The 27037-nt window shown below is 35.0% G+C and overlaps 1 protein-coding gene across 1 annotated transcript; it reads right to left on the reverse strand.

Moving 5' to 3' along the window:
* Positions 1 to 10559: 10559 nt before the first annotated feature.
* Positions 10560 to 26639, reverse strand: LOC141439400 (uncharacterized). Its single transcript, XM_074103684.1, has 6 exons — positions 26615 to 26639; positions 26428 to 26564; positions 15476 to 15525; positions 14672 to 14867; positions 12146 to 12388; positions 10560 to 11729 (listed from the first exon to the last, which is right to left on the reverse strand). Exons 1-6 carry the CDS (start codon positions 26637 to 26639, stop codon positions 10623 to 10625), a joined length of 1758 nt encoding a protein of 585 aa, XP_073959785.1. The 3' UTR covers positions 10560 to 10622.
* Positions 26640 to 27037: the final 398 nt, after the last annotated feature.

Below are 27037 nucleotides of genomic sequence, written 5' to 3' on the forward strand. Positions count from 1 at the left end.
TTGTTCAACAATATTCTTCAAATATAGCAGACGATCACAGATGAGAGGATCTAATTAGATAATTAAATAATGTCAAATTACTACTTATAATAAACATGGACGTGAGCAGACGAGCAAGGTAAGCGACACATAATAAGTATTGCCAGCATGCACACATATAATCTTTAATAAACACAAACAAACAAACATAGTTTAAATAAAAGCTTGCAGAAACGTGAATCAGACAGTTTTCTGCATTGTTATTATTTTCATCAAAGTATAATACAGTGTGGAAAAATAAGTCGAGCCCTGGAGGGAAACTACCTTAAATCAGGTGGTAGTACCTTGTAAAAGGTCCGCCCGGATTGCTACCACCATCTTGCTCGCTAATCCTGTCGTGAAGCAGCAGTTCTTGCACTGTTGTGTTTCGGCGTGGAGAGTAACAGCCAGTGAAATTACTGGCCCGGGCGAGGCAAGCGAGTTTTAGAAAATCATTGAATGCAGTTTTGTTCCTTTTTAAAAATAAAGGAATGTCTTCTTAGTAAAATGAGCCAACTTATTTTTCCACACTGTATATTGAAATCTCTTTGAAATAACTTTTATTCGGAATGAGTATAAAGATACACGCAACAGCCAAGTACATACTTAACTTATAAAATTACTGACCTCATAACATGCACTGTTCATACAATTTGACTGAAACTCAAAAAGTCACTATGTATTTCTACTAAATTGCCAAAAAATCTTAGAAGCACGCTTAGGAACTCAGAAAGTTTCCGAAAATAGTTTCATACGCTTCACGCTAAAGTGGCTAAATCGTTTTATCGTAAGTGCTAACCTCATAAATCCACAAAGGGCGCAAAATAACAGCCCGAGTGTTTTATATTACACCGATAAAAATCTACAATTTTGATGCCGAAGGTTAGCTACAAGGCTAAGGGTCATGGTGAAACTTAAAGAATGGCCTGGGCGTTTACTAGTAGTTTACTATATTGGCCTTGGCACGTAGGTAATGTTTAATACTACAGTCGTATTATAACGTACACATACGTTAACCGTTTAATTTTATTCATAACCGCTTGTTTATATTATGGAAAGGTAATTATGTGTTTTTGTCTGTCATATCGATATTCACCTTTGCCAGACACAAACAAAACATAAATAAAAATAAAAACACAACAAGGTTTATTTTTCAAAATCCATACTTAATTAATAAATGTCTTCGTGTCTAACTGTCTGTTACCTTTCACATTTAAACCGCTGGATAAAATTTAGATGGCATTTTATAGCGATAGTTCGACGAAGAATGAATTCTTAACTGACAATATTTTTAGTAAACTGCTAGTAAGAAATAAATTAAAATTAGGATGACCATAGACGACTGACCGTTGACTCAAGCTTACACGACACGTTTCCGCGCTTAACATTTTCACGGCCTTGTCTGTTAACAGCTGTTTGGATCAATTAGGAGCGTTTAAGGCTAATTCATGTATTTGGTTGTAGGCCTGCAGAATAATGAGGGCGCCCGAAGTGCCAATTATCCCTTGCACGTTCTCACGCTTCCCTGAGCAAGGGCTGAGCATGGCAAGTATCATTAACCCAGACATCTTCAGCCTGGGTAGGCATTTGTGTGAATGCGTTTTTTTTTTTATTTCCGTTCAAGCCGCCGAGGGTTTTTGTGGCGTGTGAGGGATTTACATATTATAGATGCCAATTATACCGTGTTTTTATTTTTATTAACTTAAACATATGGATAAGTTTATTGGTACAAATTAATTAGTATTTAACTAAACTAATTATTAACGCTTAGACTCAAACGATTTTTATACGTGACATTGACGTGATTAAGTTAATAAAAATGATAAAATAAATAGGCCCGATACATATTAGATTTGAGTTGAGTGAGAATCGCGGAAGCTATAGTTATAAGCTTTTAACGTCAATGTTATATTTATAACAACGTGATACAAATTTAATAATCACTCTTACGCGCAAAGATAATAAAAAAACAACTGAACAAAATCTGAATAGACTCTGCTGACCAAACCTAACTAAAATCATAGCCAAGCCCAACTCAACTAATAAGTATCAATAAGTACGATATCATTTCGTGTTTACAACTTTAAAACACTATTCTAGTTAGTCTCCACGGGGTTTCATGAGCCTGGGTGTAATGTTATTCATTTATTGCGTGCAGTATTGTAAGTTGGAATGGAATAGATTTCAAACAAACTTTGCGATTGCTCTGTGGTAGGCAACCAAAGGAAAAACAAAAAACCGGCCAAGAGCGTGTACGCCCGAAATAGGGTTTTGTGGCCATTACGAAAAAATAAAGTAATATTTTTCTAAGGATTTCGTATTTTGTACGGAATATTCCAAGTTTAGGTATATTTTCTACCTTAGGCTGCTATTTACTCTTAAACTACTAATAATTCTCAAGAAAACTTAATCGTTATAGTTTTCCTTGTAAGTTTGATATACTTACTACCATACTGATTTAAAAAAAAAATCCACCCACCGGTTTAGATTTTATAGTTAAAAGTTTGCACTTTAAAGTTGAATATTTCACAAACAAATCACTGAATCGAAAAATCGTTTAGAAACTCCCTAATGGTTTTAAAAGAACTATCCAACGATACCCCACACTATAAGATTGGATGAGAAAAAAAAATCACCCCCACTTTACGTCTATTTTTTTATTGTACCATTTTGTCGGCATAGTTTACATATATATGGCTACAGAACCCTAAAAACGATCTACACTTGTACCGATTTTAATTGTTAATTCTATCAAGGACCATATGGTTCTTGATTCTTTTTAAATAATTTATATGTTGATTTCGGGGATCTCGGAAACGGCTCTAATGATTTCGATGAACTATGCGGCTTTAACCAGGTCATCCGTCCGTCTCGTTGTGGAAGTCCTACGCTTGCCGATCCGCGGTCTCCATTCAAGACCTTTTCGGCTCCAACAGCCATCTGTTTCGCGTGCTATGTGGCCTGCCCATTGCCTCTTCAATGAGATAATTCACTTGGCTACTATTTATAATTCTGTTGTTTTAATATTTAATTCTGGACCACAAAAAGTAAGCAAACGGGTTCTCTATCACTGCTACATATACAGAGTGGAAAAATCTAATGCTACATGGATGGCAACTTCCTTATATATTGGAAGTAGCATATTCTGTGTAAAGGAGACTTTTCTTTATTTTTAAAACCAATAAATTGTGCATTTGATGGGTTCGAGTCCCGGTTAAGACAGACGATTTTTCAAAAATCCATAAATGCAGAATTTAATGTTTTTTAAAGATAAAGGAAAGTCTCCTTTACACAGAATGTGCTATTTCCAATATTTAAGGTAGTAGCCATCCATGTGGCATTTAATCTTTCCACCCTGTATATTATATAAGAAAAAGTTCGTTTGGCACGTGTCATACAAATCGCAACGTAATACGATTCATTATGCGTTTAGCTGTTTTACGAGTCAATTTATCATGCTGGGTTCCTTCTGATTAGTGCTTTGTTGCAAAGCTAGTTTTGCTCGGAACTTTGCGTAGGATTTTAGCACGTGTAAGCTGTTTCATTTTGTTAGCTTACTTTTATAAACAGCCGTCAAGATATTTTTAGTAAACAGTAGAATACCTAGCCAATTTGATTAAGGCGTATTTGGAAGCCCCAATTTTAAAATAACCATTTTTATTAATATAACTAAGATAACAGGACTGAACGTTGTACTAATACAGTTTTTCTTCTAAAATTATGTAAATTCCATAAGCCAACCGTTTTTTAATTTAATCCAAAGGGTTTTTTTTTATAATTTTGTTAGTTCAAATATTACGTTCTGATTAAATTTGTTCTTAGCCTTTTTTGCGTTTTATGTAGACTTGAGTAAATCAAATCAGAGAGAGCTGCGGGTAACTGCTGTTATTCCAATGATTTAATTAATTCGACGACATTCGACGACCGAAAAAGTTAGGAACTTCTTAATTTATCCAAAACAATACGCGAAACGGCTGAAGCACCATTTTCGTGCAAAAGTTTTTATTTTTCTTCCTAGTTTAGCTTTCTTGAATAAAGCTATTTCGAAGTATTTTCCAGATAAATAATAAATTACATTTTTTACCCGCTACGGGACGGAGGTGTGTGTTTTTTTTATAAGAAAGAGTGTGTTTGTTTGTTTTTGGGCATGTCTAGTCTATTGAAAGAAAGAAAGAAAGAAACATTTATTAATTATTCGCTAAAACTGTAAGTTTAATACACTTGTGTACAAGTTACAAATAAAAAGAAAATAAAAACAGCAAGTCTGCGAAATCGCGAACCAGTGCCAGCTCAGCATAGCGTTGGCCTTGGTCTTCCGCTGTGACCGTTTGGCAATTTCACGGAAGGCGACAATAGACAAGTATTTAAAAAAAATAACAAAAGTTATTGGTACGCAAATATCAAGAAAACTATGACCATTTTATTAAGGTCAAATAACCGACGACATTCGAAGGAGGTTTTGTGATCAAATGAAAATGAGCCAAACAGATTCCTAAATCAAAAAATCATCTAGGAAAACCTATAATTTTTTGTAAGACCTATCACACGATTTTGTCCGCGTGTGTACCCTCGTAAAATTACAGCTTTCTAGCTGTTACAGTCTCTAAGCTAAATCGCGGGTAGATGGATAGACGGACGGACATATAGTGAACCTAGAAAAAACTAAATTAACTAATACAATTGCTTTACTCACCTGCGACCTTACCTTGCGCGAAGGGCGCGGGTGAGCAAAGTTCATTTTAGTTCATTGATATTGTGGACCTCCGCAAAGTAACGCCTGATTCAATAAATTATTTGAAACTATAAATGTTCCTTATAGGTCAATACGAAACCTAAGGAAAAATAAGGGTCATACTAAAAACCAGCGCTGCGGCTTGCCTTTTTGCTTTTTCGGCACAATGTTTCTTTTCTTTTCCTATTTATTAGGTATATAAGATTATGTAAGGTTTTCTTATTTTTTAGATGTAATTTATTTTTCTTGTTGTGCCGGTTTTTAGCAAATAAATTTATTCTTTCTTTCTTTCTTTAAACCCTAAAAAATGCTCTTTTATGTGTGCATTTGAACTGTTAAAAGCCAAGAGTTATACTAACGCCTACTAACCTTTCATGCAACATCTTAAGAGGTTGACTTTCTACTGTAGCCGCATGTACGTGGGTACAGTACCGGAGAGGTTGGTGGTAGCCTCAGGGAGTAATAACTCCGGAATAAAACAAGCCCGTATTCCAGATAATTGAGGTTTCAGGCCGCGGGCCGACATGCTCTCAGAAGGATGGCTTTAACAAACATTCCTTATTGTCTATTTTTCCTTCAAACAGAAACATGTTTGGAAAATAGTAAAGGTACATATATGTTTTTTATATAACAAAAGAGAGTGCTTTTTATTTTATTTCAGTGCTTTGAAATCGTTTGAAGGTGTGATTTTTTTAAATATTTCCGCGCAAACTTCAAATCAAATCAAATTACTTAATCAAAGTTATTTGAAATAAATGATTTGTTATTATTATTAATATGTTTCAAGATTTCTTTGGAAGCGTAAATTGTGTTGTTGCGTTTTAAATGCACTTTCTCTCCGTACCTAAAAGAAGCTTACACTGAGATGTTGCAAAAATAACAAAATTACTTACATGACAAATCTCACGATCATTCTCATGATGAATCTCTCAAGATTGAACACTATTTACCACAGGTTATTTATTTGCCAAAAGTATTTTTCGAGTAATACTAGTAAAGATTACTGTGACCAAATTAATCATAGGTCAGGTGAATTGAACTATATTTTTTCGAGGAATAAATAACACATAGGAAATGTTATCTTTGGTGAGCTACCAAAGTCCATAACGAGCAGCAAGAAACATGCGAAAAAGTTTTACTGTACTTATTTGGCCTCTAAATGTTAGTGATCCAAGATCTTTAATCGAATATGTTCACAGATATAGATTACACTAGATTACGCAAATGCATCTACTTCGCGTGTCCGAACCCCGACCAAACCTCCCCCATCACAATAGACTGACGCAAATGCATCTACTGACTAATCATAACTAGTGACTGACTATAACTGGAAATAAACGTACAAAACTGACCGCTAACTGACTATATAACTAGGACTGACTCGAACGGCGCGGGCGGGTAGCGCATTTGAACCGATTTTTCGCGGGCATCGGGGAATTCACATCGCTAATTCGCTCTTGAGTCGCCAAAGTAGATATAAAAAAGTGACACGGTAGGTTTTCATACAGATTGAGGTGTTTGCGTTATCTAGTGTAATCTATATCTATATCTGTGAATATGTTACACGACCATGGTACCTATAACTTGGAAATAAACGTCAATAATATTTAACTGGAATAACAAGAGACAAGTTAAACTCTTTAAATAATAATAATAAAACAATTTATTTCGGGCAACATGGCCCATACAATTAATACAATATAATACTCTTTATTGAACACCAACAAAAAGAAAACACAGGTAAGTATGTAGAAATTTTCTAAGGTAGGTAAGCAATAGGCCGCCTTATCGCTTCTCTTCAAGGTAACCTAGGTTACAGCTATAAATTAATTTTATAATTAACTTAGCTGTTGCCCGCGACTCCGTCCGCGTAGTATTCGTTTATCGCTATCCCGCGGAAACAATGCATTTTCCAGGATAAAAACTATCTATCCTATGTCCTTGCCCGGGACTCAAACTATCTGTATACCAAATTTTATCTGAATCGGTTCAGAAAGATTATAACAAAATATTTAAAACTAACTAGGATGCAAAACGGCGGTAAAAGTCTCATCTATAGGTTTCGTGGTTTCAAACATAGTTCTTTATTAATAACGTCACATACCTATATGTATAAATTTTAGGAAGTAAATTGTAAAATAATGTAAAAATACTGCTGAACTTTTACGTTTACCTACACACACTTTAATCAGAATTCCTTTTCGCAATTCCTCGCGAAGTGATTCTGACGTGATGTGGCATGTGATAGGCGACACGTAATTTCTCGCTTCTGCGACCGTGCCTTGTTTTCTAAATCAAATATGTTAAATCACATGCCATTTTGTCTAATATTTATTTTATATATGTAAAGAAAAAAAAAACTTTAATTTAAATATTACCACTCATCAAAGGACATCGTGGCAGACCGCGAGATAGACCGTTGCGAAAGAGCGTAGTTTTTGAGTTGTGAGTAAAATTTTCGGTTACGTAATTTCTGCTGGATTCGGTTTTATACAAAAGTTCACCTTATGGCACACAGTGACTCCTCAAAATTAGTTGTACACATATAGGACTTCTGTATGAACCCAAAATTACGCAATCAAAAAATATGCGCTTCACCCATACGTATATAAAATTACGCTTACCAAAACCGAGATAAAATATAAAAGTATTTCACAAATCTATCATTACTTTCCATATTATAATTTTCATAGTACTGAATCGCTGTACTATTAAAAATACATTAATTTTGTATATAATTTTTGTTTTTTTTTCCCTAAGCTTTCGAACTTCTTCGTACAGAAATAAGTATTTTCATTTTCCTGCAAACTCTACCATTGACAATCTTATTTCATGTTTTAATTCAAAAACGATATGTATGTACTAAATCGTAGTCTAATCTCGATTTGATAATTAGCTGTCACGGTGCCATGATAAAACAAAGAAATTGAAAACTAAACTGTAAATTGTGATGTCGGAAAGGACGTGAGTCGTGAAAATTAACATTAAATACGTTTAAGTAACTTAAAGCTTTGTTACACACTTTATTTAATTGTGAATCATACCTATATAGGTACCTAAGTTAATTTAATGAAACTTTTCTTACAAAGAAACTCTAATGTATTTTGATTAACTGTGTATGTAGTTTTAATAATTCAATTTGGTAAGTAACCATTATCAGCTGTAGGACGTCCACTGTTGGACATAGGGTTAACCACCCCGTGTTTATTGTCGTACCAAAGTTTGAACCAAGATGTATTTACACATAGAAAATAATATTAGAAAAGTAACACTGAGCACATAATTTACTATGAGCCTAGATCAAAAGAATATACAACTTCTAGGCACATTTACTTTCAGAAGTAAAATACCTTTATTGCAGGCCGAAGTCTTATTAACGTTTACCTTTGAACTTATATTAAATAACTGCAAATAAAGACCTTTGTTTAACAAAGTACATTTTTTTGTCTTTAATAATTTCGCCGTCTGCATGACCATGCTTTTTAAGAGTTGTTTCATAAGCATTATTCAATCTTCTTGTTTCTATTTATAAGCAATTACCATAAAACTCGACGATTTCGTTAAAGAATCATTTGTATAATTCTGCGACAGCATCCTGGGAAGGCTAATGTCCATTTATTATATTAGGTATATTTAACTAAAATGTTTTTCATGTAATTTTATTTCTCGAGCATATTGGTATTTTAAATACACTGTATCACAAAATGAATCTGGATTACACATTATAGCAGATGGTGAGGCAAGTTTGGTTCGATATTCTTGTAAATTATTTTTCAAGTTTTAAGAGGTTTAGGCTACACGTTGACTGTCAGTCAGTCACGTTACCCTTTTATAAATGTAAATAAATAAAAGCTTGTAATAATATATTAACTAGAAACCCGTCCAATGCTCATAGAATTGAAAGAGTATTCTGAGAATAAAGAAGCCGGATGATTTATAGACAGTAACAATAATCTGAAAGGGTCCTTCAAAAGGTACGCATCGTAATAATATTAAGGCTTCAGAAACTCAGGAATACGCTACGCTGTCGTCTATTGTTTTTTTTTTGTGAGATGGGTATCTTTTCTAATACCCTTCTTTTATTAGGTTAGTAACTTAAATAATGGATAGCACGGCGTCACTAATACATAATTATTCTGAATATATTAGTAAGAATTAAGCAGTGATTTTAATCGTGTTAAAATTATAACGCATTTTTTGACTATTGCAGAAGCGATGAAAATTTATATTAATCATTAATAAGTTTCCATTCATCAACGCCCACCCCAAAATTTGATCCTAGAATACTGCAATCTCGTAAACATGTTTTTTTGCCTTCATCTTTCGACACGGCATAAGGACGGATTCTTTGAAATTCCCAAGGGATTGAGAGTAAACGGAATTTATATGTTCTATTCAGAGTGACCATAGGGACCGACGATAACTACGATTACTAGATTCTTTATGTTTGACAGATCTTTAAATTCTTTAAGTATAGTTATAACATTAATAAAACAATTTCAGAATTTTTGAAAATTACCTCGGGGGAATAAAATGGATTATTATAAATTCGCCCCAAAAATGGCTTCGTCTCTGTGACTACAATACAAAACAAGAGTCTTCTAAGTTGGTATGCAAGTAGATAACAACTATAAACTCTGTTGCCGATAGCAGCAAAGCTTTATTCTATGAAATAGATGAAGAAACTTTCCTACGAATTTCAATTCAGGGCCAAGTCATGGGCAAAAGCTATTCTACTATTTTAGAGGAATAATAATATATCAACGTGCTCAATGTTAGGTATAGTACGAGACAGGTATATTCGTGAAGTTGCGGTTTGAATAGAAATTTAATGAACGCCAAAGCTTGCTTTCTGCGGTTGACATTAGGAACAGTGCAGCGCACAGTATTAAGTTCTTTATTTAATTTAATCATTGATAATTTTAAACTGAGAAAGTAAAACTTCGAAAAAGAAGACTTTTCTGAATTCTTTCCTCAACAAGACAATTCCTCATCTTGGCAAAAGAAAATTAATATTGATTAATTTCAATCTGTTATTACGTATTTTTATTCTGAACTGCATGCAGCGTACCTACTAGGTAAACCACTTTACATAGTAACGGTTAAATTTTATGAAGAACAAAATATAGTAGATTGTTCAACAAGGGACTAAAAGAAGCCATAATGACACGAGATATTTAGCCATCCGACCAAAGCGAGGGTGGCTATAGTTCGAGTGTCATTATGGTTGTTTCGTCTCGCGTTAAACGCACTACTTTTCACTTTGAATGCGAGGAAAAAAAACGACGTTCGATGCAAAATTACAATACTTATTACTTTTTTACAACGTGCGCTCAATACGAGTCATAGACATCAGTTTAAAATTGAAATAGCAAAACAAATCGTTCCGCGGTTTTTTTTGTAAAGTGACGCTTTAAATGCTTGCACATTTAGCCAACAGATTCAAACTTGAAAACTATTTAAAACTAATTCATCCTTAATATTCTTAAATATGTTCATTTTCGTAATCATTAATCGTGTTTCACGTTTTTTCATATTTTTGCATAGTTGTCATTTTGAGGTTATTTCCACGCCATAAAAATTGTCTATATCTCCATTCACAAACACCGTGACTGGTTGTTTAAAATAAAAATAAAACTTTAATCCCTAGAGATTAATAAGGAGCTTTAGTCCCGATAAACAGAGACTAAAATAACATTTTAAGAGCATGAGAAGTGAAAAAAAATAATTAAACAACCCTCAGCCTAAATATATACATTATATAAATATGTATACGTAGTGTATATGTAGGTATAGAAATGAAACGACATTCAATTTATCACTATCTTTAGTTTGAAAATTTAATTCTAATTATGTACAATTTTGTCCGAATTCAAGGTGCTTCGTCTGATCTAAGTGGTAGGTACTGGTTACGTCTGCTGTAGAGCGGTCGTCGCTGCGGCAACGGCTGGGCGGGCGCGGGCGCGGGCTCGACGTCAGCCCGGGACTGCGCTTGTCGGTCCAAAGACCCAACAGGAATAGGAGTCACCGCATACCCAGCAGCTACCAAGGCTTGGAATTCTTCGGGAGTGTAAGCCTTGTTGTTCTTCGGCGGAGGCAAGTGAGACCGCTGGTCTTCGAGATTCTGGCCGTGCTGCTCAATATTAACTTGCTCAAGTCTTGGCTGCTGAGATCGGTACTGTTGCACATCTTGCCTGTACTGCTGTTCGGATTTCAAAGGCTGGTCCACTCGTAAAACAGGCTGCGGCCTAAGAGGCTTTTTAGGGCCCAGGTTTTTACTAACATAAATGGCAGAATGTGGCGGTTTCGTTGACTCCGCAACTCGAGCCTGTTCTAAACCTTGAGGCAGTTCGTATCTCTGACGCTGCTCATTTGATCTATACAAGGGGCGAAGATAGTACTGCTCGCCAATAATTTGAGCTGGTTGAGGGGCCGGACGCAATTCTTCTGGAGCAGCTTGCTCGTACAGTTTTACAGCGCGCACTTTTTCTGGTTCGGGGAAACGTTTCAAGTAAGCCACAGGTCTCTCTACGCTGGACGCGGAAATTCTTTGGGGTTCTTGTCTGACAGGCTGGTGTCGTGGAGCCTCCACAATTCTGTACTGCTTTGGAGTAGCTTCAGCCTGCTGGTATTGGGGAACAAACCTATAATTCATCTGAAGACGCGGTTGTTGTAACTTAGGGGCGGGTACAACTTTGAGGCCTTGAGATTCCGGACGTTCATAGTAAATTTGCTGAGCGGCAGCGGCAGTGGGCTGAATAGGGCTGTAACGTAGAGCTTGTACGGGTCTCTGAGGCTGAGGTTGGGGGGCTATCCTGTACTGCAGCTGTTGTTGCTGTGGCTGCTGCTGCTGTTGTTGCACGTTTGTGGTCTCGATGAGATATTGCTGCGGCGCAACCGAGGGTTGAGTAGCAGCTATTTGGATCTTGGAACGGAGTTTAGTCGGTTTCTTGCTGGGCTTAGTAATATATCTGTCCACCTGAAATTAAAAAATAAACAAATTTTATCCAAACTTTTAGTATTCCGCACATATTGGAAATCAAGCACTCGTAACCACTAATATCGTAACCTACGGCCTCAATCAAAGATGATGACTTTTCTCGAATATTTTGCTAAATTACATCTGAAATTTTTAGTCAAGGAAAAGATCGTGAGGCGATCTTCATGCACCTGCGAAAAAGTTCCAAATGCGCACTGGGCTCTCTCCTGGACCAGCTGAGGAGAAGCTTGTTTGTGCCCAACAGAGGGATGTACACAAGCTGGAGATGATGATTGATGATGAATAGAACGTTGTAACTCAAGTGTTACATGATATACCCCGTGCTTATGAGGAGTAGATCGTAATTTGAAGCTTTGAACAAAATAGTATAAAAACTACATCTCTTGTGTCCATACCTGTTGATACTGCGGTGACGAACTCTGGGTAGAAACCTGCTGCTGCGGCTGCACGTAAGCTGGCTGGCGAATCTCCTCCTGCCTCACGGGCTGATGGCTCAGCAGAGCCAGGAGGTCCTGGTCGAAGGCCGCAGCGGAGTTGCTTGAGTCGCTGACAGACAAGGCGGCTCCCACTGAAGCTTCACCACCATTGGTAGAGTAGTGGGGACGGGCGATAACTGCATGCGATGGTTGGAGAGACACCTGGATAACACAATTTAATTGTTTAGTATACAAAAAACGATATACGATACATAAGACGATATTGACGCAATTATCTCTTGAGATGGTAATTATACCCGCAAATTAATAAACCGTGATGTATTACAGCAACTTACAGAGGCAATCGGAGGCAAGTATAATTAAAAAAATTGTCCAGCATAGCTGCAAGGGTACCCTTAGGTTGAACTCATGGTACACAAAGAACCAATATACATACTATGTGCACCTTCTTGTTTTGGGGATATAAATAGAAAGATATTGAAACTGTTTATTAACAGAAAATAAATACAAGTTTGTATGTATTTCGTAAAAAGTATCTTAATAACTATGAGGGTTTTTTTCTAGTTCTTACGCTTACATGCTTAAGCTTAAAATGCATTAATAGAATTACCCCCTGTTTCACCATCCATTGATTAAATTTATTTGACGGATAAATGTGATGCCGTCTCTGTTTGTTTTGTTCGAATAGACGGAGACGGTATCACATTTATCCGTCCATTAAAATTAATCAATGGGTGGTGAAACAGCCCCTAACTATTTCAATCTAATGTCTACATAAATTCGATATCGTTAACTTTCTATATTGAGACAAATAGTACTCAAATAATAAACGGCGAATATTTACATTTTATTAGCAAATATAAATAGAAATAATAATGTACCATGACAATAATGTATTTGTCTATACTGCTGGTATCGACAAATATCGTATATGTTTTTTCCTGTCTCGTTACATAAAATATAGTAAGTAATAAAATAAATATTAATTGAACTAGTAACTTACTTATAAGACTTATACTGTTGTTGAATATTTATAGTCAGATTACGGTTAGTGAAATATATATCCTATAGTAACATGATAGCAAGCGCTAATTCAAAGAAAATGCGTACTACTTATTGGCATCAAATCAAGCTCGTTAAAGGTGTTCAATGTGCAGTTACTTTTTTCAACTGCCTTACCACAAACATTGATCGGAACATAACAATGCAAGCACTGCTGCTCAGCGGGAATGATGACGATGGTATACCTTTACTTGCCAGAATTTCATTTGCCCGAATTTCATGTGCCATATATTCAACTGCCATAATGTTGCTTCTTATAATTTATTTGCCATACTTATTGTTTACCATATTAATCAAATGACAGAATCTTTGTTTCCCATAATATTAATTTCAATAATTTAGTTTTTCATAATCATTGTAATCCATAATTATCACATGCTATAATGTCATTTGCCGTCCATATAAATGGTGGTTATTAACACATTGATTAATCCCATACGTCAAACAAGTTTTACCCACATATATAAGGTTAGGTTATAATTGAGTAGGAGCTCCGTCGACATTTATTACAGTAGTTCAGGCCCCTATCAGACTTTGGTTAGGTTTAATATAGGGTTTAGGTATAATATTATTCGATGTTTAGAGGAAGAAGATAATAGATAAATAAGTAATAGAAAAAAAAATCATGGATTCAGAAAGAAACTATATTTAGTATGGCGTTTGAATATTCTATTAAATAATATTATTGCACTTAATAATATGGAAAACAATACGTACGAGTATGGTATTCGCATTAAAATTACATCTAGGTAATTTTCGGGAAAACAAGAGTATGTCCAATAACTTTTCTAGTAAACGAAACATTCAGGCAAATGAAATTCGGGTATATGAAATTCGGGCAAATGAAATTATAGCATATGAATTTCGGGCAAACAATAGATAACCGATGGCGATAACTAATAAGATGCATAAAAATGCTATCGTCAAATAAAATACCTAATGAATTAGTTCATGAATCATCATCATCGATGGGAATTTACACCAATTTACCTTGTTCCAAAAAATTGCGTTCTATAGTATGTTGTTAGTTTGAGTATTCGTGCATATGTGAATGGCTTAGTTTTTCTTTTGTCTTAATTAAATCTTGATTGACATAGTTTACCGGACTGATTTTTAGGGTTGAGAACAAGGTTTGCTTTACATTCGCTGGCCAGATTATAGTGAGTCTAGTGCTTAGACTAGACTGTTCGACCGTTGCTACCTACTATGTCATACCTACACGTGACCATTGCTGTTGCAAATGAAGTCAAAACGTCGAGGTAATTTTAGCAACATATCGTCCCGAGTGTGATATTAGACTTATGCCATCGTACTTGTCTTGTGCTGGCCCTAGATCGCAAAGCATGGTGTAGTTTGGTATTGGAAGCCAAGACCCAGTTCGGATCACTGTGCCCAGATAGTACTCGTAAGGAAATGTCATACCTGTCTTGCACTCTGCGGCTCGAGATAGTAGAACTGTTGCAGGTTCTGCTTATGCTCCTGCTGCGGATCGGTATACAGTTGCTGCAACTGCTGGTTGCTCGCGAGCGGCGCCTTTCTCTCAGGCTGCAGCTCCAGCAGTTCTTGTGCGTTCAATGAGAACACTTGACCTGGACGGTATTCTTCTTCTGTAGCGCGGCTGGAAAATTAATAAGAATAAGAATGGTTTGTGTTTGATGCACATACAAAACAAACACCCATACATTTAGGTATATATGCATGCCGATTCCAACCAGCCAAAATGGCCTCCACTCAGCGGTCACGAAAAAGATCTGGGGATACTCGTACACTTAGTATCGATGAAAATTGAATTGTTATTTATTTTGGAAATGTGTTTTACTGTTGAGCAAAGGGTTTCCCTATCTTCTCCACCCATCCCAACTTTGAGCGATATCTAGCCAGATTTTAAGGAAGTCCCGCCAGCGCCTGCTAGGCCCGTGGACGATATCCTTTTTTCTAACGGACCGCCAAATTAGCCGCTCAGCAAGAGGAAGTTTGACTTATCTACTATGCTTAGTGTGCTATGACTTTGGTTTGGACACTCAATTTGGACGCTATGGGAACTGCAAGCAATTGGATTTTAGTCGCTATCTGTTTGTAGTATTTAGTCCGTGACAATTTTAACCTATCGCAACGTAATGTACTAAATACTATCTTTTTGCAAACGCGCTTATTGAAAGAACATAGAATATATTCGCGTTTTCTATTGGTCCATTCAAAGAAAATATACTAAAGTTTGATGATTACCTGATACCCCTGTCGTCGTCTTGTGGCTCTTCGACGGGGGCAACTTGCTCCTGAAAAAAAAAATTGTTGTAAAGAAATATGCATGTAAGTACCTACTACTTTTTAAACTTTGCCACTTTGGCTTTTCTTTGAGTTTCGGCTTTCATTGTGATTTATTATCAGCTGCTCGTTGTATTTCGACACGAAAATAATGATATTGAGTTGTGAACTACTCTTTATCAACTTGTTTATTTATTTATTTTTTATTTTATTTGTTTTCAGTTAAAAGAACGAAGATTTCGGTTATTTCAGTTAACTATACATTATTGATGAATTGTTAATTGACTTGAAAGATTATTGCTTATTCTATTATAGAATGGCATTCTTGGCGTGAGTTGCATTACGCCAGGCGTGCCTCAGTAAATAGGTACCTAGCCTATAAAATACTAAGAACTTAGTACCCTATATTTTATTTATTAATTCAACTTGTTATTGCTACATTTTGACATTTTGCCAAAATGTGAAAATGAATATTGAACCATTAAAAGAGCTTTCTTAATTAGGGTGTAAGCTATTAAGAAGATCTTGAAATAAGTAATCTTTAAAATAACGTAATAAAACGCAATTATTTCTGCAATGTGTTCTTACGCAATGTTAAGCCAGCTACTGATTCGTTTTGTATCAGCTTAGGCTTACGAGTATATTCATATAAGGCTTAAGGATTTACATTGCATGGTTCGTAAAGTAGCGGTATTTGACGACTTTAAAAACAGTCCTTTTAACGCCTTCTTTCTAGATTTTTGAAATACTCAACGACAATTTTGTGATGTATCTTTGCGTGCACTTTTACAAGCATTTATTTAACTTGCAACGTTCGTATATGTAGGTAAATGTGTTAATTGAGATTTCATCATTTGCAAACCATTGTTTTAATAACATTAAAGCTCATTCGCTCTTAAAGACTCTGTTTCATATGGTTTGCAACTTTAACAGAGGCTTGAATAATAGTTTAAGCTTTTCACTTTATGCATTGCTGACGTATCAGAGCAAGCGAATAATTTGATATTATTATAGAATATCGTTATAATTGGCAATACGTTAATGGATGGGGTGTTGCTAAACAGATGAGATCCAGTAGGTACTAGAAGTGTGATTAGTGTAGGTATAATGGATCAACTTGATATAAAGCATTAGATGCTCAACTATTTACATATCACCCAGAAGATTAAAATGCAAACGGAAGCCGTGCAGTAATCGCATGCTTACAGCTCATGTGCGTTAATAGCCCTAATGAATACATTGCTAACATCGCTATGATTGATGATCGTTAATGGAGAGATCGATACCGGACCGTAAATCGACTTTTTCAAATAGAGTTCACAATAACGTTGGTTATGAAGCCTTGATTAAGTATATTACTTGTCAGATAGTGTTGCAACATGAATTAAATCGAATTTAATGATAGTTATAAGATGAATTAAGTACAGTCACCAGCACCAATATCTGACACAACAAGTGTGCATAAACATCTGATACGACTCTATATCTAGGGCGGAAGAACGTGTCAGATATTTTTGCACGCTCCGCTGTGGCAGATATTAATGCTGGTGACTGTACCTAGTTACTTGGTAAGAAAATACCACCCTGTAATAAACAATTGAAATACTGTTAGGCGGCTTCAGAAACAATATGTTTATTCATAGTTGGTCGCTGATTATACTGCTCGCGAAAGCTAAAACAATTATAATTATAAAGTACCTAAAAGATATACGCCTAAAATAAAGCAAAAAAGGAAAAAAAATCTTTGGCCTCACATGACTTTGAAGAAAAGAACAATCGTATGCCTTTCATAACGGGAGCAAAAAATACATAAAGCGTAAAGGTATTGTGAGTGCTGGTTTTCGGGCTATGTCTTCGGTGGTTTTGTAAGTAATTGGCTTTGGCATACTAATATGGTTTTTAGTTTCGAGAAGCGCTAATAGAGCTCTACTCGATTATTGATAACTAAGGGACAACTGCCCTACCTGCACATCATAGATATGTGTAAAAACAAATAAGCCTTTTTAGAAAAATGAACTCGACAAACTTTTATTTAATGCACCGCATCTCTGAAAAGTTACATTATCGTACACCATGATGCATCTAGTAGCACGAAACCACAAATTGGCCGAATCAGTGGCAAATTGATGATGCGACAACAGCTCATGTCATAACACGCGTTGAAATTACGTGTTACAGCCGCGTGCGGTGAAAGCCGAGGAAAAATGAGACAATGCGGCGATTATCGGCCATTTTCGAAACCGGAGGCGCCGGCGCAGCGATCGTTTGCACAACGCGTTGATAAACATGACAATAAGATTGCTACTAAGCAATTGTACTTTTATTATTGTATTGTAGGAATCTGTTGATAGCAGATAGTTTATACATTTATGATTAATTGTATATAGTTAGGTACAAGTTTTAGGTTCTATTTTTATTTTATGTACCTACTTAAGTTTGTTAGTTATGTTATGTATGATTCCTTATTAAATCTTTTACTATTTTTATCTATGTTAATGCATATGTAACTCTAAAATACCTAACTATATACAATTAATCATAAATGTATTACTAATAGAGACTAGGGATACAGCATTTGTCTATCAGCTAAAATTGTCGCTGTTACTAGATCTATTTCAGTATTCATTTCATCCCATTATTGCAAAACGCTACGATTATACGATTAAAATATAGTATTTATTTATAACCAACATACTTTGTGATTAATTTAAAAAGTTATATTCTCACCGACTTATTACAACAAAAGTTACGACAGTCATTAAATAGTACATTAACATCCCATGTGAAAATCGAGTCTATTCAACACTTTAATGGAAGTGAACAAAAATGCGACCCACATAAAATACTGCGCAATAAAGTTATCCATAAAATATCCACCTTCTTTAATGACCATTTTTTATATCAAAATATCATAGTATACGTATCTAATAGCTGACACTCGGAACGAATATTTCCACATTAAATCAACCGAAATTATTTCTTATTACTACTACCCCTTTTTAAGTTAAAAATGTAATAAGTAGTCTAAAATATGTTATCCTCATACGTACATAAAGCAAAAGCAAAGTTGGGGGAGTCACTAAAATATTATTAATTAGAGAAAGGTTTAAATATTTCAGTACTCATGAATGTCCATGTCTGGTTTAATATGATTAGGTAAACAGAACCGCATATACCTGTACAAATTAGAGATAATTGATAACACGGCAGACAACACGATAAATTGATTAACACACCACAATAATCATCCACTAATGAGATTCGGAAACAAATTTAAATGCGAGTTATATTAAAATTTAATTAAATTTGCTGCACGAAAGCTTTGTGCTTTAACATAATGATTTGCATATTATGTAATGTTCATTACAAGTAAGGCAGGTGGTGAATCAGTAATAAACGTAATGTATGATTACTTACTGTGTATCATTAGAAACCGTATAAATTATTGTGGAACGAGTATATCCAAAGATAATATTTCTGAAAATTACGAGTATACTTTACTACCTATATTTACTCCATTTATTTTAACATTTGAAACTTAACGGTAAAATTTGCACACGTTTTGAAATGAAACAATGAAACTATTTAAAATTGTGTTAACTTCTATAATAAAACCATAACAAATACCGCTAATAAATGTATAAGTTGGTATTTTTAGTCCATATTTGTGTTCGAAATACCGAGAAACGTGTGACGTGTGTTACAATTCGACCCTTAATTCAAAACTTAAATTAAACGGAGTATAATTTAATACGTACGCGGTTTATCATCATCTCAGTCTATATATACTTACGTCCCTCAGGTGGGCACAGGCTTCCTCTCAGAATAAGATGGCTTGGGTCGTAGTTCCCACGCGGTTAATTTTATAAATTGTAAATTAGCTGAGGTGGTTGCTTCAGTTAGAAACAAAATAATTGTAAAGTGTTGCATGGAAAATTTATACCGCTGAAGCTACAGATATCTTTTATAGCTATGGTGTCAATTTTTTAAAATCAAAGGTGATTTAATCTTATTGTGGTAGGTGATGAGATGATGTTGACTTAAAATTAGAATCGTACGCTTACTTACATACATATTATAATACATAAATACCCATAAATAATATTTTAACTATTACCTGTACATTATTTTGTTTATAAAAATTTGACGATCCTCTTATGTATACCTGGCATAATGATTATAATGTGTTTTTTTTTCAAAAGATAATATAGAGAGAGTGCATATTTGAAATACAGAAAAAAGAACATAGAATATTTAGTATAAATTGGACCCTACTCAGCATAATATTGTTAGTGTTAAAAACTAAACATGTTTAAATATATTAATCTTCCAAGTATAACATGCACTCGGTAAGGTTTTACTGACTTAGTAATAGTTAGGAAGCATAATACGAGTCTATGTAATTAAATTATAGGTAGATTAAGTGCATTTGGCAGGGTGCCGATATCTGATGTTTAGAGCTGCACTTGCAGTTTAAACTATGCTATCAAGTTGAACTCGGTCTAAGTTTTAGGCAACTTACTTAGCTGTTCTGTTTATTTTCGATAACAGTACATGAAATAGGACCCATGATTTCCGTATCGTTATCTGTGGTGTTACTTTACTTAATTTTTACTTAGCCCTTGGCGCAGAAATGGAAGTCTCGACCGGTATCATCATCATAATCATCATATAATCCATAGGACGTCCACTGTTGCACATAGGGCTCCCCCATAGACCTCCAGTTGCCTTGGTTGAAAGCGACTTGCATCCACCGTGAACCCTCCACTTTAACCAGGTGCCGTTGCCAGTTGCCGTGGAGTGCCGGCGTAAGAATTTTGTCCCCCCCTCTCTTTCTGTGGGCGCCGTAGAACCCGGCTGAGGGATAATACCAGAAGATGGGTAGCAGCGTCTTCTTAGCTACTTTTACCTCCTATACTGCGCTCGCCAACCCGCTTGCCATGCGTGGCAAGTATTAGCAACTCCCCTCATAAACCTTGACCGGTATCGCGTATGATTAATTCAACTTATAAGTACAAACAAAACATAATCAAATAAAGAAAACTGTTGGTAGTGTAACAAAGATGTTTTTTACTATGTAACGAAGTCTCTGTCTGACTTAAAATATTAACTGTGATGACAATAAAACCATTCATCATAAATACATAACACGAAATGAAGCGTCCAGTAGTAAGTGACCCTACTGTTTTGGACTGATGTAGCACGCTAAACAGTGACCCGTGTGAACAAAAGGTTCTAGAACCAAGTACATTTACTCTTGAGCCATCTGTTTATACTTCTATATTTTGTAAACTAAACGATGTTTGGATTTCCGACGTGCCAGAAGAAATGCAACACTTTGTTTACAAAATTAAAGTAGATACGAGTTCTATGTGCGCTTGCCGACTTTTATCTAAGAGCTAAGTTGATATTACGCGAATTTACTTTTGCAACACATTACAGGAGACAATGGTTTATGTGAAAATTTCACACAGGAAGATAAGTGATATCTGATACCCCGTAATGAGGTCGACTACTGATTTGAGGATGATCTACAACTTTTATGAAGGTTTGCGCAACTAACTAGGCTAAATTTTATTGTTATACCTACCTACTCCGTTATGTGGACATGTAACTTTATTGTAGCTCTATTTCCTAAATATGTTACGCAGTATCTTTAATTGAAATTGTTAAGTAACAATTATGTACTATATTTAATAACGCGTAATTATGGCTGGTAAAGATATATATAAAATACACTTCCTTAATTGATAACCAGTTGGATAATCGTTAAATAAATAGTCTTAGTAAAATTGTGTTTTTGAAAGGCTTATCCAGTAATACCCCACATTATGGGTTTAAACGAGAAAAAAACATCCCCACTTCTAATATTTTTTGTGATCATAGAAGTTGAAACGTAACATAAATAACTTCCGTCAATAATAATTTAACATTTTACTTTTCATTTCTGATTCGGCTGAACTCTATATGGGGAGCAACCGGCATCTGTTTATTACAGAATTGTACTGTCAACCTCACCACTAAGTAGATTAGCTACATTTTCTACCTAGCCATCGAGATTTTATCAAAGTCACATACCATTAATTAAGGCCAACAAATTCGCAAGTCACTCTTAAGCTGACGAAAGCTTTGACCTGAATTATTCACGAACTTAATTTAATCTTTCACGATGAAAAACTTTTCCTTATTTAATTTTATGTATGAATAACAAAACCGGAAGGTACCCTAACTTTTGAATATGTGTAAATAAATGTTTTTCTCTCTCTCTCTCTCTCTCTCTCTCTCTCTCTCTCTCTTTTGAAAAGGACCACGTAACATGTATACCTAATGCGAATTAATCCTACTAATATTATAAATGCGAAAGTTTGTGAGTGAGTGAGTATGTTTGTTACTTCTTCACGCTAAAACGGCTGGACAGATTTGGATGAAATTTGGCAAAAAGTTAGTTTATATTCTGGATTAAGACATAGAATACTTTTTATCTCGATATTCCCACGGGATAGGGATAAAATCTTGAAATCCCAACCGCTGGGCTTAGAGTCATGAAATTTGGTATGTAGGTAGCTGGACGTCTGGAATAACACATAGGCTACGTTTTATTCCAATATTTCCACGAAATAAGGATAAAAATAAAATCATGCAATTTCAACCGCTGGGTTTAGAGTAAGTACTTGTTCTTAACACAACCTCAATAAAGATCACGATATAAATTTTGGGGAATCCCAGGGGAATTTCGTAAAATCCCCGAATTTCAATTGTAACTAAGTATCAGATCAAATAGGTAGGTAAACTCTAGTTATTAAATATTAGGTTAAGATAACAAACGTCTGGAATAAATATATCATTTCATTTTCATTTCATATCTCAGAACATCAGTATCTTAAACTAGTTTGCTAACGTCGTTCAGAACTCAAAAAAAAAGATTGGATTTGTTTTCTTTCTCATTTGGTTCTTCAGGATAACAAAGAAAACCGACCAGCCCCGATCGATATTAAAACTTAGATTTTACTGTAACTCCTTCTTATTTTGTCAATATTTCAAACCCTGGGACGTTAATGTTTATTGCGACTAAGTACTAAAGGGTTCAGCTATCTTTGAGGTTGACTGTACGTTGTCACTTTTTTTGTAAGTATAGTTTAAGACAGAGTAATTTATTGCATCAGGCGTTACTTTGCGGAGGTCCATATCAATATTGAATTGGTAAGGTCTGGTCAAGTCTGGTGATCTAATATCTGCCACAGAGGATCATGTAAAAATATCATACACCTCCTACCGGCCCTAGAGATCAGTCATATCAGATCTTTATGCACACTTTATTGTTCAGATATTGGTGGCCCTAAGATTTATTGCATGGATATTTATCAATGTAGCACACTAATCGAACGTAACAGATCGGTCTTTAGGTCAAATCGTGTAACTGAAAATACATAACAAAACGGCAATAAAATCCAATGGTTTTTTGCTGAAGGAAATTAACAACTGAGGTTTAACATTAGATTAATATCGTTACGGTAACCGCAGAATAGAGAGAAAAATGATTTGTACAACGCTATTTGTGGCACAGCCTTTCTCTAAAGGGACGTGTGATTAGGGGCACCAATTTATGTTCTTTTTTGTGCGACCATTTTATAGTTGACATTCACATTTATTTAAATTTATAACACCAGCTACGAGCATAAAATGTGTTACAATTTGTATTGTATGTGTTAAACACTTTATTGTACAGACACAAAGAAAGAAATATAATTGACAAATGTCGAGAGACATGTACAAATGTCATATTTCTTTAAGGGATCGTTACCAGTCAACTTTTGAGTAGATGTTTGATTAATTTGGTGGAATTATTTGGAATGGGGCCATTTTTTGATTACTTGTAACATTAATCATACTTATTAAGGGAACCTGAAGTAAAGATTTGTTGTAGAAAATCCACAATAGATTGATCGAGTCAGACGTTACTCTGCGGACTTCCTATCAGCGAACTACAACGATTTTAATAGCAAGGTAATTTAAAACTATCTGTATTTAATTTCTATTCCACAACCACAATAAGTAAAATCCTAAAATAATAATTACATTAAGTGCCAATCATAAACAAATAAAAAATAGCTCGATCTTAAAGACTGCGTGCAAAATCTACTTGACTAAACTATTTTATTATTTTATTTTATTTATATATTTTATTTTGACGACAAGTAGGTAACTTTTGCTGTGGTGTTTTCAAAATCAAATCGTGGATGGTCATTGCAAACCAAATATAGATTTGGCTCAATGCCTAATGCTTGCCTGCTGTGCCTATTCAACCGATTTTGAACTGTATAAAATCAGCAGCTATGCCTGCATCAATTCTAGCAATTGTCGTGCTAGAACTTGGCATATTTGCCGCCTTACGTCCAGTCATTGACTAGTAATAGGTTGTGACGAAATCTAGGGCACAAAAGTGAAAGGGCGATACTGAGGACATAAGCTGTCCGTAAAGTCCCCGGTTACAGGCATAATGTGATATTAAGTAATCCGATACAGTTTATTCATAGGAGTATTCAAATGACTAGTGCAATGAGGGCTATCGTTTTTTGTCTCACTAGATGGCGCACTGTTGCGTGAGGTTTTTAAGTATGGCTTTCAAAGTCTGTTATTACGGGCGTGAAAACAAAGTTTAGATTAAAATCATATTTAATACACCTTAAAACCGTACCATAAAAATATCGAGCATGCCACAGTGTTGCATAGTCCCCGTTTTGTTCGGAAAAAAGGGAGGACAAAGGTTTCCGAAAGACAAAACTGTCTCAAAACACAGACATTCATGCCCCGGAACGCATATTTGCCATAATTAATTTCAGATATTGCAAAATATTCACAAAATTATTCTTATTATAAATAAACCCGCTAGCTCACCCAAAACCTATGAGATTTGACATTTCGGAGACCTCACGCTACACTAGCGCCTCTAGCGGCGAATTCATACGCGATAGCCCTCATTGTTAAAATATGCCTAAGGCATTTATTGCGGAAGCAAAAACATCTATCCTTATCGCGCTCGCTAAATAGTTGGAAAGGGATATTCGACTTGTGTTATCGACTTAACATAGCGTGCTAGGCCTAATGCAGTTATAGTTTTTAATGATTCACTGTTAATTAACGATTATATGTCTAGTCTAATGCCGTTACTTATCTAGTGAAACTTCAATAAAACAAAGAAAGTTGTTTTACCTATTTAATTTTAAATCTTCTTAAATATAATTTGCTGTGGGATGTACTTAAATATAATTTGATATCCAATGTCAAGAGCCCGCTTCTAAGAAAAATAACGAAGTGTACCTAAGGTCATTTTAGACGGTTACTGAAATAGACAAACAAACATAAAAATTAAGATTTTTCAGAATTTCTTATTGGTTGTGCTATAAAAGCTACCTTCGTACCAAATTTCAAGTTTGTAGGACAACTGGAAATATCGTAAAGATTTTGATTCCCCGGTAATTTGTATGAAAAATAATAATATGATCGTATCTTTTAATTGCGTTGAATTAGAAATTTGATTTTTTCTTTGCTCCAAGAGCCGAATATTTGAATTTAAGCTTAATATTTCCATGTATTCCTGAGAAAAGGTTCTTGACCAACGGATGGGCAAACAGGATTCCGTTTTTGCCAAATGACGTACGGAACCCTAAATGCTTCTGATATTTCGACACATCTACATAAGTACCAGCGTTTTGATTACGGTATCATACGGTATATCATCGAAATATCGAGAACTCATTAAAGATTATTAAGGTCTATATCCCGTAGTAAATACACCGTACGGTAAATGAAAATAATGAACTTATAAGATGTATTTCTGAGCCCCTAAGAAGTAAAAACATTTTATGAACCTGGAGTGTAATCGGCAATTTGAAACCTACTTTTATTTTACTAGCTTTTAATTACCTTGCAATGTAATGTATTTCATGTATGGATGTATGTAGGTACGGGTCAAATCTAGCAAGTTAAATATTTGACACACTTCCAGTCTTCCAGTGGTTGTAAGGACTTAAAATTTGGCTTACTTATGTAAATCTGGTGACAATACAATAATCTAGTACTGACATCCTAGTGTTCTAGGCAGGATCGTCTCAAAGGTTAATGGCATCGACTTGAAATTTATTGTGGAAATGTAGTCTTGATGACAATGCAAGACAGTCAACAAAAGTACCTATAGTCCGCAAAAAAGCTTGTAAAAAATGATTAAAAATGATTTTTATAACAACTTATTTCAAACAAATAATATTAATAATTGGGTACGAACTTCGTGAAAACATAGCCCTAGAATGAGCTGGCAACGCATTATTTAAAACATTGAACGCGATGTTAATGTCTAATGTGAATAATTAAACTTTTATTAATGAAAGCTGTTAAAAGCTCCTTTCTAGAAATTATGATAGCTAAAGAGCTTTACAGATCTCAAGTCTACGACTAATTAAATTCATTTAGTGATTTTAGTTCTTAATTATCAGGTAGTTTTTATCAATGAACCGAGATTGACGAAGTTGAAAGGAGTCAATTTAAAACAGTTTATGTTATGTCGCATAGTTGTAGCTATTATGCACGTGTGGTAAGTAGAAGAGTAGCAAGTAAATATTGAAGTTTATTTATATATACTCTATTTACTTACCTATGTTATCAGATCTTTAGTTCAATGCGATAAGCCTGCCGTGCCTCCGTTCAGGAAATATAGAAACAAGTTTCTAACTAAGTTTCTAGTTGAAAGAAAGAAAGAAAGATTTATTTAGTTTCTAACTAACAATGTTACCTACTACTTGTTTCCATTAGTTATAGGTGTTGTAGAATAAATACTAGTTATTTGACTTGTACCTAACCTTTACTTTTTCCCGGATAAGCTGTAGAGAGTCCTTGTCTACAAAAACTACATAATTTACCTGTTTTCTAGCCGTCCTGTAAACGAGGTGAGCCGGTACACCCTCGTCTTGCGTTTGCCTTTTGTCTTTGTTCTGTGCAGGCTCTGCTGCATCTTTTGTCTTTGTCACATCAGCTGCATGAGCGCAGAGGAAGATTGCTGTAACAATAAAATAAATATTTAAAGTTTGTTTGTCGCTATTAAATTACACCTGTTTAGAAATTGGCGCTCCATGTGTAGTTGTAGTTTAATGTTCAGTCAGTCAACAGAATTTGAAATATTAAACTAGGTGTTTCCATTTCACTCGGTGCTGAAAAATTTAAGTACTTAACTTAACGAAATTAATTAACGTAAGTTATTAGTCTGATAAATCGTGTTACGTCTTTCGCAGGAAAAAAGTTGAGATTTCAACAAATCTCTAATAAGGGATATGACAAAATGGTGAATAAATTTTATCATACGCCCAGAAAAAAACGGCCATTTGATCAAAAACCTGAATCTGTTTAGTGAACTGACGTTTATTTTACCAGACTTAGTTTGGTGGTTTGATAAAATCCCTGAAACACGACAGTGAGTCATGGGGTAAGAATTCCGGGTAGAAAATAACTATTATAGGTACTCCCTCCGTCAGT

This window comes from Choristoneura fumiferana, chromosome 20, assembly GCF_025370935.1.
Source record: "Choristoneura fumiferana chromosome 20, NRCan_CFum_1, whole genome shotgun sequence".
NCBI classification, from domain to species: Eukaryota; Metazoa; Arthropoda; class Insecta; order Lepidoptera; family Tortricidae; genus Choristoneura; species Choristoneura fumiferana.

Excerpts from the sequence above, each read along its gene's own strand:
- LOC141439400 (XM_074103684.1), bottom strand. The coding sequence starts at position 26,639 with ATGGAGCGCCAATTTCTAAACAGGT. Across the intron at positions 26,565-26,614 it reads GCGCCAATTTCTAAACAGGT|CAATCTTCCTCTGCGCTCAT; the intron begins GTAATTTAATAG and ends TTATTGTTACAG. Across the intron at positions 14,868-15,475 it reads GACGACGACAGGGGTATCAG|CCGCGCTACAGAAGAAGAAT; the intron begins GTAATCATCAAA and ends TTAATTTTCCAG.